This window comes from Mandrillus leucophaeus, unplaced genomic scaffold, assembly GCF_000951045.1.
Source record: "Mandrillus leucophaeus isolate KB7577 unplaced genomic scaffold, Mleu.le_1.0 Scaffold533, whole genome shotgun sequence".
Lineage (NCBI taxonomy): Eukaryota > Metazoa > Chordata > Mammalia > Primates > Cercopithecidae > Mandrillus > Mandrillus leucophaeus.
The window spans coordinates 1594239-1609574 of NW_012105731.1; the positions used below are offsets into that span (position 1 = coordinate 1594239).

At 39.1% G+C, this 15336-nt stretch overlaps 1 protein-coding gene across 2 annotated transcripts in view; it reads right to left on the bottom strand.

Moving 5' to 3' along the window:
• Nucleotides 1-15336, bottom strand: part of NCAPD3 (non-SMC condensin II complex, subunit D3) — a 69862-nt gene that overhangs the window by 45644 nt on the left and 8882 nt on the right. For both annotated transcript variants that reach the window (XM_011997200.1, XM_011997201.1), the window contains 10 exons: nt 9220-9404; nt 8266-8430; nt 8101-8162; nt 7820-7907; nt 5634-5767; nt 3964-4036; nt 3122-3247; nt 2730-2982; nt 2253-2309; nt 1921-2010 (listed from right to left, as the gene is read on the bottom strand). In XM_011997200.1, coding sequence (XP_011852590.1) covers nt 1921-2010; nt 2253-2309; nt 2730-2982; nt 3122-3247; nt 3964-4036; nt 5634-5767; nt 7820-7907; nt 8101-8162; nt 8266-8430; nt 9220-9404 — 1233 coding nt within the window. The remainder of the gene's footprint in view (nt 1-1920; nt 2011-2252; nt 2310-2729; nt 2983-3121; nt 3248-3963; nt 4037-5633; nt 5768-7819; nt 7908-8100; nt 8163-8265; nt 8431-9219; nt 9405-15336) is intronic.

Genomic DNA, 15336 nt, shown 5'->3' on the forward strand with positions numbered 1-15336 from the left:
GGAATGAAGTACTGATACACGCTACAACATGAATGAACCTTGAAAACATGCTAGGTGAAAGAAGTCAGACACAAAAGACAACATAGTACATGATTTCATTTATGTGGAATGTTCCAAAAAGGCAATTTTTTATTTTTTAATTGTTTTAGACAGAGTCTCGCTCTGTCGCCACGCTGGAGTGCAGTGGTGCAATTTTGGCTCACTGCAACCTCCACCTCCTGGGTTCAAGCGATTCTACTGCCTCAGCCTTCTGCGCAGCTGGGACTACAGGCGTGTGCCACCATGCCCAGCTAATTTTTTATATTTTAGTAGAGACGGGTTTTCACCATGTTGGCCAGGATGGTCTCAATCTCCTGACCTCGTGATCCTTCCGTCTCAGCCTCCCAATGTCCCGGGATTATCGATGTACGCCACCGCGTCTGGCCCAGAATAGGCAATTTTATAAGGAAAGAAAATTAGTGGCTGCCAGTGGCAGAAGGAAGGGGTCATGGGGAGTGACTGCTAATGGGAACGGGGTTTATTTTTCAGCTGATGATATGTTCTGGAATTAGTCTGTACAATCTTGTGACTATACTAAAACAACTAAATTGTACACTTTAAATGGTGAATTTTATGGTGTATCAACTCTTACCTTAATTTAAAAAAAGCAGAGCATTTGGCAAAGTGCATGGCATCTAAGTAACTATGCAAATTTTTTAATGTACAATTAATGCCAACAATGTATGTCCTTTCAGCTTATGAACAACACACTGGAAACATGGGCTCTTTGCATCCCCTAACTTTCATAATTTTTAAGCATCATTAAATCACCTCAACTTGATATTGCTTGAAAAAGTCTGTGCCACAGTAAATCCATAACCTATTTAGAGGAAGTCTGGAGCCAACACAAACATTCAGCATTTTTCCAGAGTATATTTTCCTACAACATTTAGAAAACGTGTTTATTATAAATGCAGTTATTGCTCTGAATTTGAGTAATACATGCTAACATCTAGCCTCCCGAACCCAATTTCATGCTGACCTTCTAGGCTGAATAATAAAAGCAGTAATCATCCTCAGGGAGCTTTCTGTACATCTCAGCACCTATCTCAGTGTTCCACATACGTGTGTGTACAAGTGTATATATGAGAACATTTCTGTGCACAAGCACCTGTCTCTCTCCTGCTTCTTAAGAGATGGAGCTTTGTCTCACAGACTTGTGCATCTCCAATGCCTGGAATGCTTTGGGAAGGACCAGATCAATGTTTATTGAATAAATTAATAAACCTCATTATGTAATTAATCCTCTACGTACATGCTCTTTCTCTCTCTTATCTGTCTCTCTCTCTCTTTAAATCACTTTCCTAAATGTTGTTTCTACAGACTCCCCCAACAGTCGTCTGGGAAAGATGGGAGGGTGTTACAACTGGAAAACGACAGTCATACCTTAGATCATGCAGCTATTTAGTAACTGAGTTTTGGTACAAAAAAGCAGACTACCCTGCAGTGTTATTTTTATTTTTTATTTTTTAAACAGACTGTCGCCCAGGCTGGAGTACAGTGGTATGGTCACAGCTCACTGTAGCCTGGAACTCCTGGGCTCAAGTCATCCTCCCACCTCAGCCTCCTGAGTGGCTGGGACCACAGGTGCACACCACCATGCCCAGCTAATTTTTATATATTTTTTTAAGAGATGGGGTCTTGCCGTGTTGCCCAGGCTGGTCTTGAACTCCTGGGCTCAAGTGATCTGCCGGCCTCAGCCTCCCAAAGTGCTGGGATTACGGGATTACAGGCATGAGTCACCACGCCCCGCCAGATGTTTCAACTTTTAGGGTGAATAAATCAGAAAAAAAACAAAAACAAAAAACCAAGGTTTTAGACTCTACTTACGGTTGTCTGAAATCCAGCAGCATTACCTGACAGAGATAAAATCTGACATACCTCCAGATCCAACTGTTTCACCACTGCAGTCTATGTTGATCTCCCTTGAGGGTTCGGAATGGTTAGATGTCCGCCCTTGGTAGAAAAGAGCTTTTTAAAAAAAAAAAAAAGTACAGTCATTAAGCTAAAAATGTGTTATACTTTTAATAACATTAGCAGGGCACGTTACTCATTTAAGTTACAACATTATTACTGAAACGAATTTCAACTTCTCTGATGAAAAAAGTACAATGTTAAAGTAGGTAAATAAGGAGGTAGGAGAAACATTTTAAATATTCTACAAATTTTTGAAAGATAATCATTCAATATTTGAAAACGTATTGATCCATTACCTGATGAATTTCTCAGTAAGGTACCAGAGTGACTCTCTATTCCTGAAAACGTAGGACCTAAAAACAAGAAGAAAGATAAGGAACAAAGTCAGTATCACAAACTGAGTAAATATCCACAGAGGAACCAAAATCAAGATAATTAGGCTCAAAGACAAGGCAAATAGATTCTAAATTGCTGACAACTGGTAATGTTCTCCTTGGGTATGCATTGAAACGGAGATTCATCCTAACACGACCAATGCCCACCTATGCAAAGCAACAGTAAAGGTAGCCTTTTAAAAGGCCTTGCAAATGTATCAGGCTCACCTATTTAAAAAGTTGACAATAAAATACACTAAAAATGGTTTTAAGGGTAACAACAGATCATACCATACTTATTACTTTTGCCAAAGAAAAGAACGACTCCCTTGCAGTCTTTTCTCAATGAGCACGAGACTGGTTTCCTTTCCCAGCAGTCACCGTACTCACTGTACTCACTGTTCAGCAGCAGCTCCAGAAGGCTCTCCGATGCAGGGGTAACAGTCAGCTCCAGACAGTGCGCAAAGCTGGACAGCGCCTTGCTGCGCACAGTAGGCGCCTTGTCTAAGCAACGATCAAACATAATTTCCTGCACCAAGAACTTATGCTTTAAGAACTTCTGATGCTCCAAGGACAGGGCGTTATCCACGTCTCTTTCAGGCAGTTCCAACAGAGCTAAGACAACATCAAGAGTAAAAACCCGGTGTGGGATCTGGTAAAGCAAGATCGTAAGAATTGCCATCAGATAGGAGTAAGAACCAAAGAACCCTCCTCATTCAGACCTAGAAAAAGAGACCCTTTTAAAAAGAGTTTAAAAAGGACCCAAGGTTTTATGCAGAGCTATCTCCTACCTTGGAACTTCGGGAGTATTTGTAAAGCCAGGCAATGAACATAGCGTACTCCCCACAAGGAAGTTTACTGAGCAGCTGGACTAGGGACTGGGCTGCAAAAGTACGATACTCTGATTTATCTACCACCTGAGAAGCAAAAACAGAAGTTGACCAACCAATATCCACCTGCAGGATGGCTGAAACATACTTTGTAAAACAAACTGAAAATCAGGGAGCGTAACTAGTTCAATGATCTTTAAATGCTAGGTAAATGACTAATAAATTTTAGGTTTGAGATCCCTTGAAAACTACTCTAAAGGAAATCTATAAACCATCTCTCCAGAAAAACACACACACAAATTTAGTATACAATTTCAGAGAGTTTTTAGATCCCCAGGTTTCATAAGGTTCAAATTAAGAATCATTTGTCTAAATGGTTATAAAAATGTAAGAGCGCATCATGGAAATTTGAACACTGGATGTTTGATAATATTAAGGAATTACTGTGAAAGGATATGATGGAATTTGCTTCAAAACACAATCCAGTATACACATGTTGGGGGATGTGGGTTAGGGGTTTAAGTGACACAAAACTGTGGAAGGTGTTGATGGGTATATGGTGGTTTACCATCCTCTTCTCCCTGTTTCTGTGTGTATGTTCAACATTTTTCCAAAATAAAGTGTGTTTTTTTTTTAATAGAACACTTTTGTCTAGAGGACCATCTAGCGAACATTAAATAAAACCACTTTAAGTAACAATGCAGACTCATTCCCAAGAATACACACACCCCCCCCACACACACACAATTATCTTCACACGTGATATACTTCTATGTTATCAGTATTACTAAGGCAAACGGTACCTTGGCACAGATGTGCTGCAGTAAGATACGGAGGACTGGGAATATACTCTCCTTTAACTCATCCACAAGGGAGCTTTTTAAAAGAAAAACACATCTGCTGTTCACAATACAGTCAGTGACTGTCCTCAAAAACCACTCCTCCTATATTTAGAAGTCCCAGTTATTAAAACACTCTACCCTCACACTGTAAGAGTGGTTTCAGTAGAATAAAGAGTGAAGACATAAAACGTCATCGTAGAACACTGCGAAGTAGTTCCCGTGCAGTTTCGAGAGCTGCTGCAGAGCAGCTAAGTCATCAGGAAAGAACAAAAATGCAATCTTCATACAATTCTTTTGACTACTTACTAAATTTCGTATTAAGATGTAAAATGTATCCTTTTGGGATAAATATAAAAATTGACTAAGACACAGTACCACCTCATGGTTGCTCAGTGAAATGCATTAGTAACACTGCTTCTCCAAACTTTAACCCAAGAAGAAATTTCTTTTTTTTGGAGATGGAGTTTTCCCCTTGTTGCCCAGGCTGGAGCGCAATGGTGTGATCTTGGCTCACTGCAACTTCCGCCCCCCGGGTTCAAGAGTTTCTCCTGCCTCAGCCTCCCAGGTAGCTGGGATTATAGGTGCCTGCCACCACACCCGGTTTCTGTATATCAACAGGGTTTCATCATGTTGGCCAGGCTGGTCTTCAACTCCTGACCTCAGGTGATCCGCCTGCCTTGGCCTCCCAAAGTGCCAGGATTACAGGCATGAGCCACCACCCCCGGCCTCAAGAAGAAATTTCTACAATGCCCAGACTTGATCCACTTTTAGTGATGTTTATCTGTAACATTACATGAAGACTATTGAGACTGGTGTATAAGAAACTCTCATGGAAAAAACAAAATGACAGTGTTTTCACTTAAAACATTTTAGTTACCTAATGTTTTAAAAAGCCCTTAGTGAGAGACATTTGCTCAGTCACAAGATGACATCACCTGCACCCCATGTCTCCAACTAAACTGCATGCTGTGCACACACTTGCACATACGTACGTCTTGGCACCACCTCCATGCTGCACGCCAAAAATTAGTGAAGGAGGGAAAGAAAAGCCAATGACACAGCACACATGTCCTTGCCAATGAAGCTAAGGCATGAGAGTTTTTAAGTGAAGCTGAGTGATCCAAGAGGGGAAAAGCAGTCTAATGATCATTGCTATGGAGGTAAGAAGCAACTCAACCCTTTCCTTCAAGTCATTTCTATAGGGGGAAAGGAATAGAAAAGTGCAAAGAAATAAGAAAAAAGTGGCAAAGAACAAAAGCAAAGAGCTACAACACAGAGAGCAACAGAAAAGGGAAAGAGGCGGACTGGCTGCAGTAAAGCAGACAAGGGAAAGGAGGAGAGGCCACTATCCTCCCTCTGAAGCTGACCCACAGATTGAGTGCAAACAAGCTGGAGGCTGGCTCCGGCCGGTGCTCTGCAGATTCCTATCTCTTTAACAATGTCCCAGCTAGGAGCCTACTAACAGAGACCCAGACACATAAAGCACATTAGCTACGAAGTGCTTGGTTTTTACCCCCAAAACCACCATCAGGCCGGAAATTTTAACTCTACATGTATCCGAAATCTCAGTGCAGGGCCCAGAGTACTGAGGGAGACTGACAGGGCGAAAATTCACAATTTGTGTGCTTCACCTGATAAACTGGACCGCCTGGTTTCTACAATTGATGACTTGGGAGGTAATAGCAAGGGGGGCACGATGGGATCCTTCACCAACTTCTAACATTAATATTACACTGAGCATTTGATGGAAAACACAACTGATAACCTAGAACAGAAAAGAAAATTCAATTTAAGATCGGATAGAGAACGCAAGGGTCCCAAACATAGTGATGCAGACTGTAGTAAACCATTTCAAGCCATCTGAAGGTAGGTCAGGTTGGCATAATTACTGGCTGAACACTGGGGATATATTTCTTAAACAATGAGCAGGTATACAATAAATGCACAATGTAAATAGTGTGAAAGAATGGCTGACAGATAATACACCTGATAAAAACAATACCTAGTCTCTCTCCCCACCCACTGCATATCATAACCCAGAATTTAGGACAAATAGGGAATTAACTGTCATTTACAAATGGCAAAGAATGCTACTAATGTTCCTCTATTTAAAAGGGAAAAGAATGATACTTTACAGCTGCTTTTTGCCTCCAGTTTACAAAGCACTTTCCAACATATCATCTCAAATAACACAGTCACTAATTAATTTATTCATCCAATAAATAAAACATTTACTGAAAACCAAGTAAGTGGTAGGTACTGCATTAAGCACTTTCACCTACATAGCTAGATTTTACTATATATATATATATATATATGAAATATACATTTAATTTTAAACCTTACAACAATTCCATGAGGTAAGCAGGACATGTATAATTTCCACTACACAGATAATTTAAAAAAGCTCCAAAGGTGAGCTGTCCAAGATCAAATAATTAAAGATAAGGCTAAAACCAAGACTGCCTGACATCAAGTCAATACTTTCACAATTAAAAAACAAATACTGGCCGGGCACGGTGGCTCATGCCTGTAATTCCAGCACTTTGGGAAACTGAGGTGGGTGGATCACGAGGTCAAGAGATCAAGACCATCCTGGCCAACATGGTGAAACCCCGTCTCTAAAAACACAAAAATTAGCTGGGCGTGGTGGTGCGCACCCGGGAGGCAGAGGCTGCAGTGAGCCGAGGCGGTGCCACTGCACTCCAGCCTGGCGACAGAGCGAGACTACGTCCCAAAAAAAAAACAACAACAAAAAAACACCATCTTTAGAGAGACAGTAGACCTAAAGGGATAAATTTTCCCATCCATTTTATTGTTTAAAATACTTAAAAGGGCATGGGAATTAAAAACATTACTACAAATGTTACCACATTCATATTTCAAGCACACAGAAGTGATAAAGATTTAAAACTTATAAAATACCAAATGTTTCTAAACAGCAGGCATTGTGCTCGGCATGTGACATGCTCAACTTCATTTAATTCTGTGACAAATCTATAAGGAAGGTAAGAATTTGGTACTTTTTGTCCACAAGTGAAATCTGACACTTTAGCAAGGTTGAACGACTCATTCCAGGACCCCCAGCTAGTAAGTGGTGGAGTCAGAATTCAAACACAGACATGCAGAGGCCCAAGTCTCCCCCAAAACATCTTCTGAACCACGTTACCGCCTCTGCAAGTTAACTGTGTCACAGATACCAAAAGCCACCTGACCTTGGTCCACCACATTTTTTGCAAAATCTTATTGTTTTATTTAAGACGTCTAAGCTTAGTAACACCATAATGCACAACTAACTCTAACTCCAAAGTTTACAGTAGTGATAATATTGAGGTAACTTGAGGCAAAACCCAGTTATCAATGCTAACCAGGGATGACAACCTACAAAATTTCTGTAGAATATCCACAAAAATAATACAACTACTAATAGAAATACTGAAGCACACATGAATTGCCAAGGGAAACTGGAAAATTCTGACTATTCCACTTTTCAAAATGATTTGGGAAATATTCCTATAGAAGTAACTGTTCAGTAGCTTATCTGTTCCTCCAATTTTATTCACAGCAGAACCATTTTTTCTAACTGGAGCCTAACAATAATTTGCTGCAGCCACCAAGTATTCTGATATAAACTTGGCAATAAAGAACAGAGAGCAAATAGAAATAGTGATACTTTTTATTATGCAAATAATATGTCATGAAAAAAAGCTAGTAAATTGAAATGGCATTATATCAAACGCTTTTAATATATTTCCATCATATGACTGGTGTGCCTTCGATTCAACTAGTAACCAAATTAGGTTCTCATCTCCTTTACCTTATCTCCTTCTCCATGAATGGGAGAGCACAGCAAATACAATCCATGATAAGCCAGTTCTGGTATGTATTTTGCTCGGTTAAGGTCTCTAAAGAAAAAAGACAAAATCTTAATTAATGGAAACGATTTTACTTGGAATATGTCTTAGTCCTACAAGCCATGTTTAAATGAATAAATTCTACCTGTGTGCCAATTAGGATAAAATGGCATTTCCATTTCTGCTGGAGCAAAAATTAGTATACTATACTTAAATTGTAGCACTGGAAGATTTAATGGCTCACCTGGCTTGTGTAACATGATATTCATGACGAACTGGCTCAAAATTAGTTAATGAAACAAAGACCTAGAAAACAGATATGAAGAAAAGGCCTGATTTTTTCTGCTCATTATTAGCCATAGTCTATATCCTTTGAAGTTGCCCTAAGGTTCCTGGAATTTTCACTTACCTCTATACAATTCTGTACACATTGTGGCTTTTCTTTCAAGGAAAACTTTGGCAGAAGCCTTAAAAAATTCTTTAAAAGGTGAAAGATGGCACTTCGAATTTGAGAAAGGTCCTGGGCAGAAAAACAAATGTTCTCATCTTCTTGTTCTTCTATAATTTCATCCATCTAGATGATGAAGAAATGTACAGGTCACTGTAATAAATGCCAAACACTTTGTCCCATGGTTTTCAATTTACCCAAACCAAGTCCAGATAAACTCCAGGCAGGAGCTGACGTTGAGGTGACATGACTTTGACCAGGTGGCATGACTGTCCTAGGTCTCCTTGGCCACAACAGTAAATCACTGGACTAGATGACCGCTACAGTAGTTTCTAGTTTTGTGTCAATGAGGAATCCTATTTTTCAGAATTTCTGCTGTCTATGAACTTCCATCATCCTACAGTGTCGCACAAGAATATGGAATCAGGCTGGGTGTTGTGGCTCATGCCTGTAACCCCAGCAGGAGGCCAAGGTGAGCAGATCACTTGAGGCCAGGAGTTCCAGACCAGCCTGGCCAACATGGTGAAACCCTATCTCTCAAAAAAAAAAAGCAAAAATTGGCTGGGTGTGGTAGTACACGCCTGTAGCCCTAGCTACTTGGGAGGCTGCAGCAAGAGAATCACTTGAACCCGTGAAGCGGAGATTGCAGTGAGCTGAGACTGCACCACTGCACTCCAACCTGGGTGACACAGCAAGACTCTGTCTCAAAAAGATAAAGAAAAAAGAAAGAAAGAAAGAAAGAAAGAAAAATTATATGAATCCCAAGAGACAAAGCAGTATTGGATAGCTTATGATGGTTTAGGACCGTTTGCCTATTACCATGATGCCTGAAACCATATTTAGTATAAAATCAATCCTTAAATAAGCCAAATCGTGTGTTGGTATATATGTTTTATTACTCAACTTACTTCTTACCTCAATATCTTCTTTCCTGGGTGGCTTTCCCCTTTTTCTATGCCTGCCGGAATTAGCCTGAGAGCTCCTAGGCTGTTCTTTCTTTCTTTTCCGATTCAAGTTAGATTCCTGAGGCCAGCTCTTCTTTAGAGTCTGAATGCATTTGTCAAACATCACTGGGTGGAATACTTGATTGGCTACACTGCCTATTCATAAGGAATAAAGAGTAAGCAGGTTAGATTTAACTGTCTTGAAATGTCTACAACAACAGACGAAAAGTTACAAAGCAAAACACAGGCTTTTCATGACTGTGAATAACAATGAACCTGTAGCAAGAGTACCATTTCCAACGTCAGCCTTAGTAGAGGAGCAACAGCGCTGCATCAGAGATACATAACAAGATTTCCACATCTGGTCAGGACAGAGTAATTGGCTTTACACTTGTTAACAACTAGAAAACTGGGCAACAATTTATAAAATAACCATTTTAAGACACCGGGCACCAGGCAGCATAAGAAGGGCAATCTCTGAAAAAAGGGAAACAAAGAGGTAAACCCTAAAGTTGCCCCAGTATTGTATCCAGAGGCAATTTCCGGACAACAGCAGATAAATGGTAAATCCACACAAATTATAATCGTCTTACTATGTTGAAAAAGCAGAGTCAGAAACACAGGGTAGATGGAATTTATAGAACAGAAGAACCTACACAGAAAAAGAGTTCTAAGAATCTGCCCAGGACTGAACATAAGCTATGCATGCACAGGGTAAAATTCTAAGACAGAGAGCAAAGAAGTATTTCCAGGGAGCAAGAAGATGAATTATTTTCACAACTCACACAAGGCTCAGATACATTGAGTTGTGGCCAGCCAGAGTGGAGTGACCTTGTTAAGCACCTAGAGCATTCAGTAGAGACCTCAGAACAAACACACCTTAACAGTAGGGCTAAACCAGATGTAGTGTAAAGGCTACTTTATATCTGCCCTAATAAAGCTTTAAAACAAGCCTCAAAAGGATCAAGTTAATCCACCAATAGCTGCCTATCAAAACATACTTCAATAGTATTTAAAGGAAAACAACAAAATCCAGACACTCAACAACATTCCAAATGCCCAACATCCTGGCTGAGGGCAGTGGCTCACGCCTGTAATCCCAACACTTTGGGAGGCTGAGGTGGGTGGATCACTTGAGCCCAGGAGTTTGAGACCAGTCTGGGCAACACAGCAAAATCCTGTCTTTACAAAAAATACAGGGGGTAAAAAAACAACAAATGTTCAGCATCTGGTAAAAAAATTACAGGGAATGCTAAGAAGCAGGAAAATGTGCCCCATAGGAAAAATCAGTCAATAAAAGCAGCCCAGGAAATGACAGAGATAATGAAACCAGCTGATAACAACCTTAAAGCAGCTCAAGAATTAAAACATTATCATGAGGAGAGAAATGAAAAAAAAAAAAAATTTAAAGAAGCAAACAGAAGTTTCTTGATCTGAAAAAGAAACATTCACTAGATGAGCTTAATAGTGGCTTGGTTATTACTGAAACAAAGATAAGTGAACTTGAAGATACAGCAGGAGCATAGAAACCAAAAAGCTAATAAAGACTCAGTGACCCACGGGAGAACATCATGCAGTCTAACACAGGAGTCACTGAAGTCCCAAAAAAGGAGAAGGAAGACATTTGAAGAAAGAGTCATTGAAAAATTTCCAAGTTTGTTGAAACTATTAAGTCCACAGATCCAAGAAACTCAATCAACTCAATCGCAATAAGCACAGAGGAAATCACAACATAGATAATCCAACCAAAAAGCAAAACAAAGTTAACTCAGAATTTTATATTCAGCAAAAAGATTCTTGAAGGTGAAATAAATACAATCAAAATCTGATAGGGTTTATGGCTTGCAGACCTGCACTAAAAGAAATGTTTAAAAATAAACAGTTCTTCAGGCTGAAGGAAAATTATATGAGATTAATCTTTCAAATATAAAAGCTGTTTATCTTGTTTCTAAAAAATTCCATAAAAGACAGTTAAAGAAGTATTAATGAAATGTAGGCTTTATAACATGTAGAAAAAATAACACACAAAGAACAGGAGAGGAGAAAGGAAAATATGCTTTGTTTTGGTTGTTGGTGTGTGTGTGTGTGTGTGTGTGTGTGTGTGTGTGTGTGATGGAGTCTCGCTCTGCTGCCCAGGCTGGAGTGCAGTGGTGTGGATCTCAGCTCACTGCAACCGCTGTGTGTGTGTGTGTGTGTGTGTGTGAGATGGAGTCTCGCTCTATTGCCCAGGCTGGCGTGCAGTGGTGTGGATCTCAGCTCACTGCAACCTCTACCTCCCAGGTTCAAGCGGTTCTCCTGCCTCAGCCTCCTAAGTAACATGCGTTACCACATTGGGCTAATTGTTGTATTTTTTTTTTCTCTTTTTTTGTAGAGATGGGTTTCACCACGTCGGCCAGATTGGTCTAGAACTCCTGACATCAAGCAATCTGCCCACAGCAGCCTCCCAAAGTGCTGGGATTACAGGCATGAGCCACCTCGCCCAACCTAGGAAAATACACTGTTTTAAGGTTGTTCTTACATCATATATAAACTGGGAGAATATTATCTGAAGATAAACTGTGAGAAGTGCCTACTGCATACACAAAGCAAGCACACAAAACATACGCACACATGCAAAAGAGTATAGCTAATACACCAAAAAGAGACAAAGGATACTAAAATCCAAAACTAGGCAGGAAGAGGAAAAAATTGAGCAAAAAACAGATTTAAAAAAATAGAAAATAAATAGAAAAATGGCAGACACCCAACTATATTGATAATTACTCTAAATGTAATCAGCTAAACAATTTAAACATTCTGATATAAAAGCAAACATTGTCAGAAAGAAGCATGACCAAATGAGCTGGGATTTCACCATGTTGGCCAGGCTGGTCTTAAATGCCTGCCTGACCTCAAGTGATCCACCGGCCTCGGCCTCCCAAAGTGTGGGATTACAGGTGTGAGCCACCGTGTGTGGCCCCGTCTCTCTTAAAAAAAAAAAAAAAAAATGAAAGAAAGAAAAAGAAAAACCATGACCACATGACAGGCAGTCTACAAGAAAACCTTTAAATATAAACATATGGATAGGTTACAAATAAAAGCATGAGAAATGATGTACCAACCAAGGATAAATCTTAATATAACTATAGTGGCTATCTTAATATTAGACAAAGTAGACTTCAAGACAAGGATTACAACCAGACAAACAAGGATATAACATAATACTAAAAGGACCAATCTACCAGGAAGACATGACAATCATAAATACATCCATATCTGTCAGACTTTCACAATATCTTAAGTTAAAAGAATTGAGAGGAGAAATAGATAAATTGATAATTATTCTTAGAGATTCCAACATTCCTCTCTCAATAATAGATAGAACAAATAAGCAGAACATCAGGAAGCATATATAACCCTTGAATAACACTTGCAACCAACTGACATTTACAGAATACTAGACCTAACTTACATTTACAGAATACTAGATCCAACAAAGGCAAGGTATGCATTCTGCTAAAAGTGCAAATAGAAGATTCACCAAATTAGACTCTAGGTCCATTAAAAAAAAAAAAGGCACAAATAAATAATTTAAAAGTATCATAATCATATAATATTCTCTGATCCCACCAATTAAAAATCAATTACAATAAGATTTCAGTAAAGTTCAAATATTTGGAAAATAAACTCAATTTACCAAACAACTCAGAGATGTAAGAAATGACAAGAAAAATTACAAAATCATTTTGACCTGCACAGCAGTAAAAACACATCATCAAAATTTGTGGGATGCAGATGAAGCTGTACTTGGAGGGACATTTATAGTATTAAATGCTTGTATGAGAAACAAACAAATATACGTGAGAACAAAGATCTAAGCATCTACCTTAAAAAGTCAGAATAAGAGCAAATTAAACCCAAAGTAACAAGAAAGGAAATCATAGCCTTAAGACCAGAAACCAATGAAACAAGAAAGGGACAAACAACAGAAATCAATTAATGACATCAAAAGGGGGTTCTCCAAAGTGAACAGTAAAATGAATAAATCTCGATCTAGATTGATCAAGAAAAAATAAAATACAAATGACCAACATCAGGGGTGAGAGGAGATCACCAGAAATTCGACAAACATAAACCTCTTTCAAAAAACTCCAGGCCCAGATGACTTCACTAGTGGGTTCTACCAAACATCTGAGGAAAAAAGAAAACTCAAAATCTGCCAAAATACAGAAGAGAAGAGAATACTATGTAACTTATTCTATGAGAATGGTATTACCAAGATACTGATTCCCAAACCAGACAAAAATATATCAAAAAAAGAATATCCCTTATGAATACAGACAGAAAAACCTTCAACAAAATATTAGCAAACACTCTGACAACATATAAACACCGTGACCAAGGTCATATAAAATTGGTTTAATATGTGAAAATCAATCAATATAATATACTATATTAGAATAAGAAACAAAAACCACATGATCACTTCACAAGTGCAGAAAAGCAAATGACAAAATCCAACAGCCTTTCATAATGAAACACTCAGTAAAACAGGAATAATAACTTAACAAAGGCCATCCTGAGAAACCCACAGATAACATCATATCTAAAGGCAAGACTGGATGCTTTCCCCTTAAGATCAGGAATAGACAAGGATCCCCACGCTCCCCTTCTATTCAACATTGTACTGGCGGTTCTAGCCAGGGCAAATAAGTAAGAAAAATAAATAGAAAGAACCCAGACTAGAAAGAAAGAAGTAAATCTGTGTCTATTCACGGATGACGTGATCTTACACAAAGAAAACCCTGTTGGAACCAACAGATGAGTTTCGCAAGGTTCTAGGATACAAGATAATCAAAATCAACTTTGCTTCTATACACTACTAATAAAACAATCCAAAATAAAATTAAGGGAACAATTTCATTTACACTAGCACTGAAAACAATACTTAAGAATAAATTTTAAAGAGGAGATGCAAGAGTTGCGCCCCGAAAATTACAGAGCATTATTGAAACAAATTAAAGAAGATCGACAATAAATGGAAAGACATCCTACAGTCAGAGATTAGAAGACCTAACGTTGTTAAATTGGTAATACTTCACAAACTCATCTATAGTTTCAATGCAATCCCTGTCAAAACCGCAGCTGGCTTTTTTGTTGTTGCAAAAATTCACATGCAGATTCTAAAATTCACATGGAAATGCAAGGGAGGCAGAACAACCAAAATGATCTTGAAAAAGAAGAATATACTGTGATCGAATATTAAGTATTGACAGCATCTCAATCATAAACCCAAAACATTTAAAAACAGAACTGCAAGAATACGGCTTGCTGGAAAGCTGCAAGTGGCCCACACAATTAGTAACAGCCACCTCTTTGCTCTGGCATAAATCTAATCTTAATCAGAAGAAACTGCATCTGGCAAGATGAGAGTGAAATGGGTTTCTAAAACCACTACTTTTTTGAGAAAGGGCCTGGTTACAACTGAGACACTGCTTAGCAACAAAATCCTTTAGGAACTTACTCATTTCCAAAGTCATTATGGGAGCATTAACAATAACACAAACCAATGTTCAAGGCTTTAAATATAATACCTTTTTGCCCATTCCCAGATCATATGGAATACACCCTGAGCATTAATTACAAATGCTAATATAAACAGAGAGAAGCAGCAAGATGAGTGATCTTGTCATTTTCTTTTCCATATGAACTCTGGGTTACTGAGCTCAATCTCTACGTTCCACTCTCTCACCTTGGGTTTGGAGTAGGGAAGAGAATGGATTTCACCGTCACAGGAGGAAAGGCCTCCTCAGTGCTCTGACAATAAAGTAGAACAGTGCTGGAACACAGACTCCTGGTCAGTGCCCTCCTTCACGTACTACTAGCTGCTTTCCTGCTTTCTTGATTAGAGTGGTTTTAACCTATTTTTCAACACCAACATCGGAGACGTAAAAACAATGACTCCTCACAGCAGTATTTCTCAGTCTAGACAAGGAATCATGAGGAGAAAGGGCAGTATCACAACTGTAGACGGCGATGGCGGGGGGCGGGCGCGGAGCTCTTCCGATGCTCCTCAGACGGCGATGGCGGGGGCCAACGGCGGAGGGCG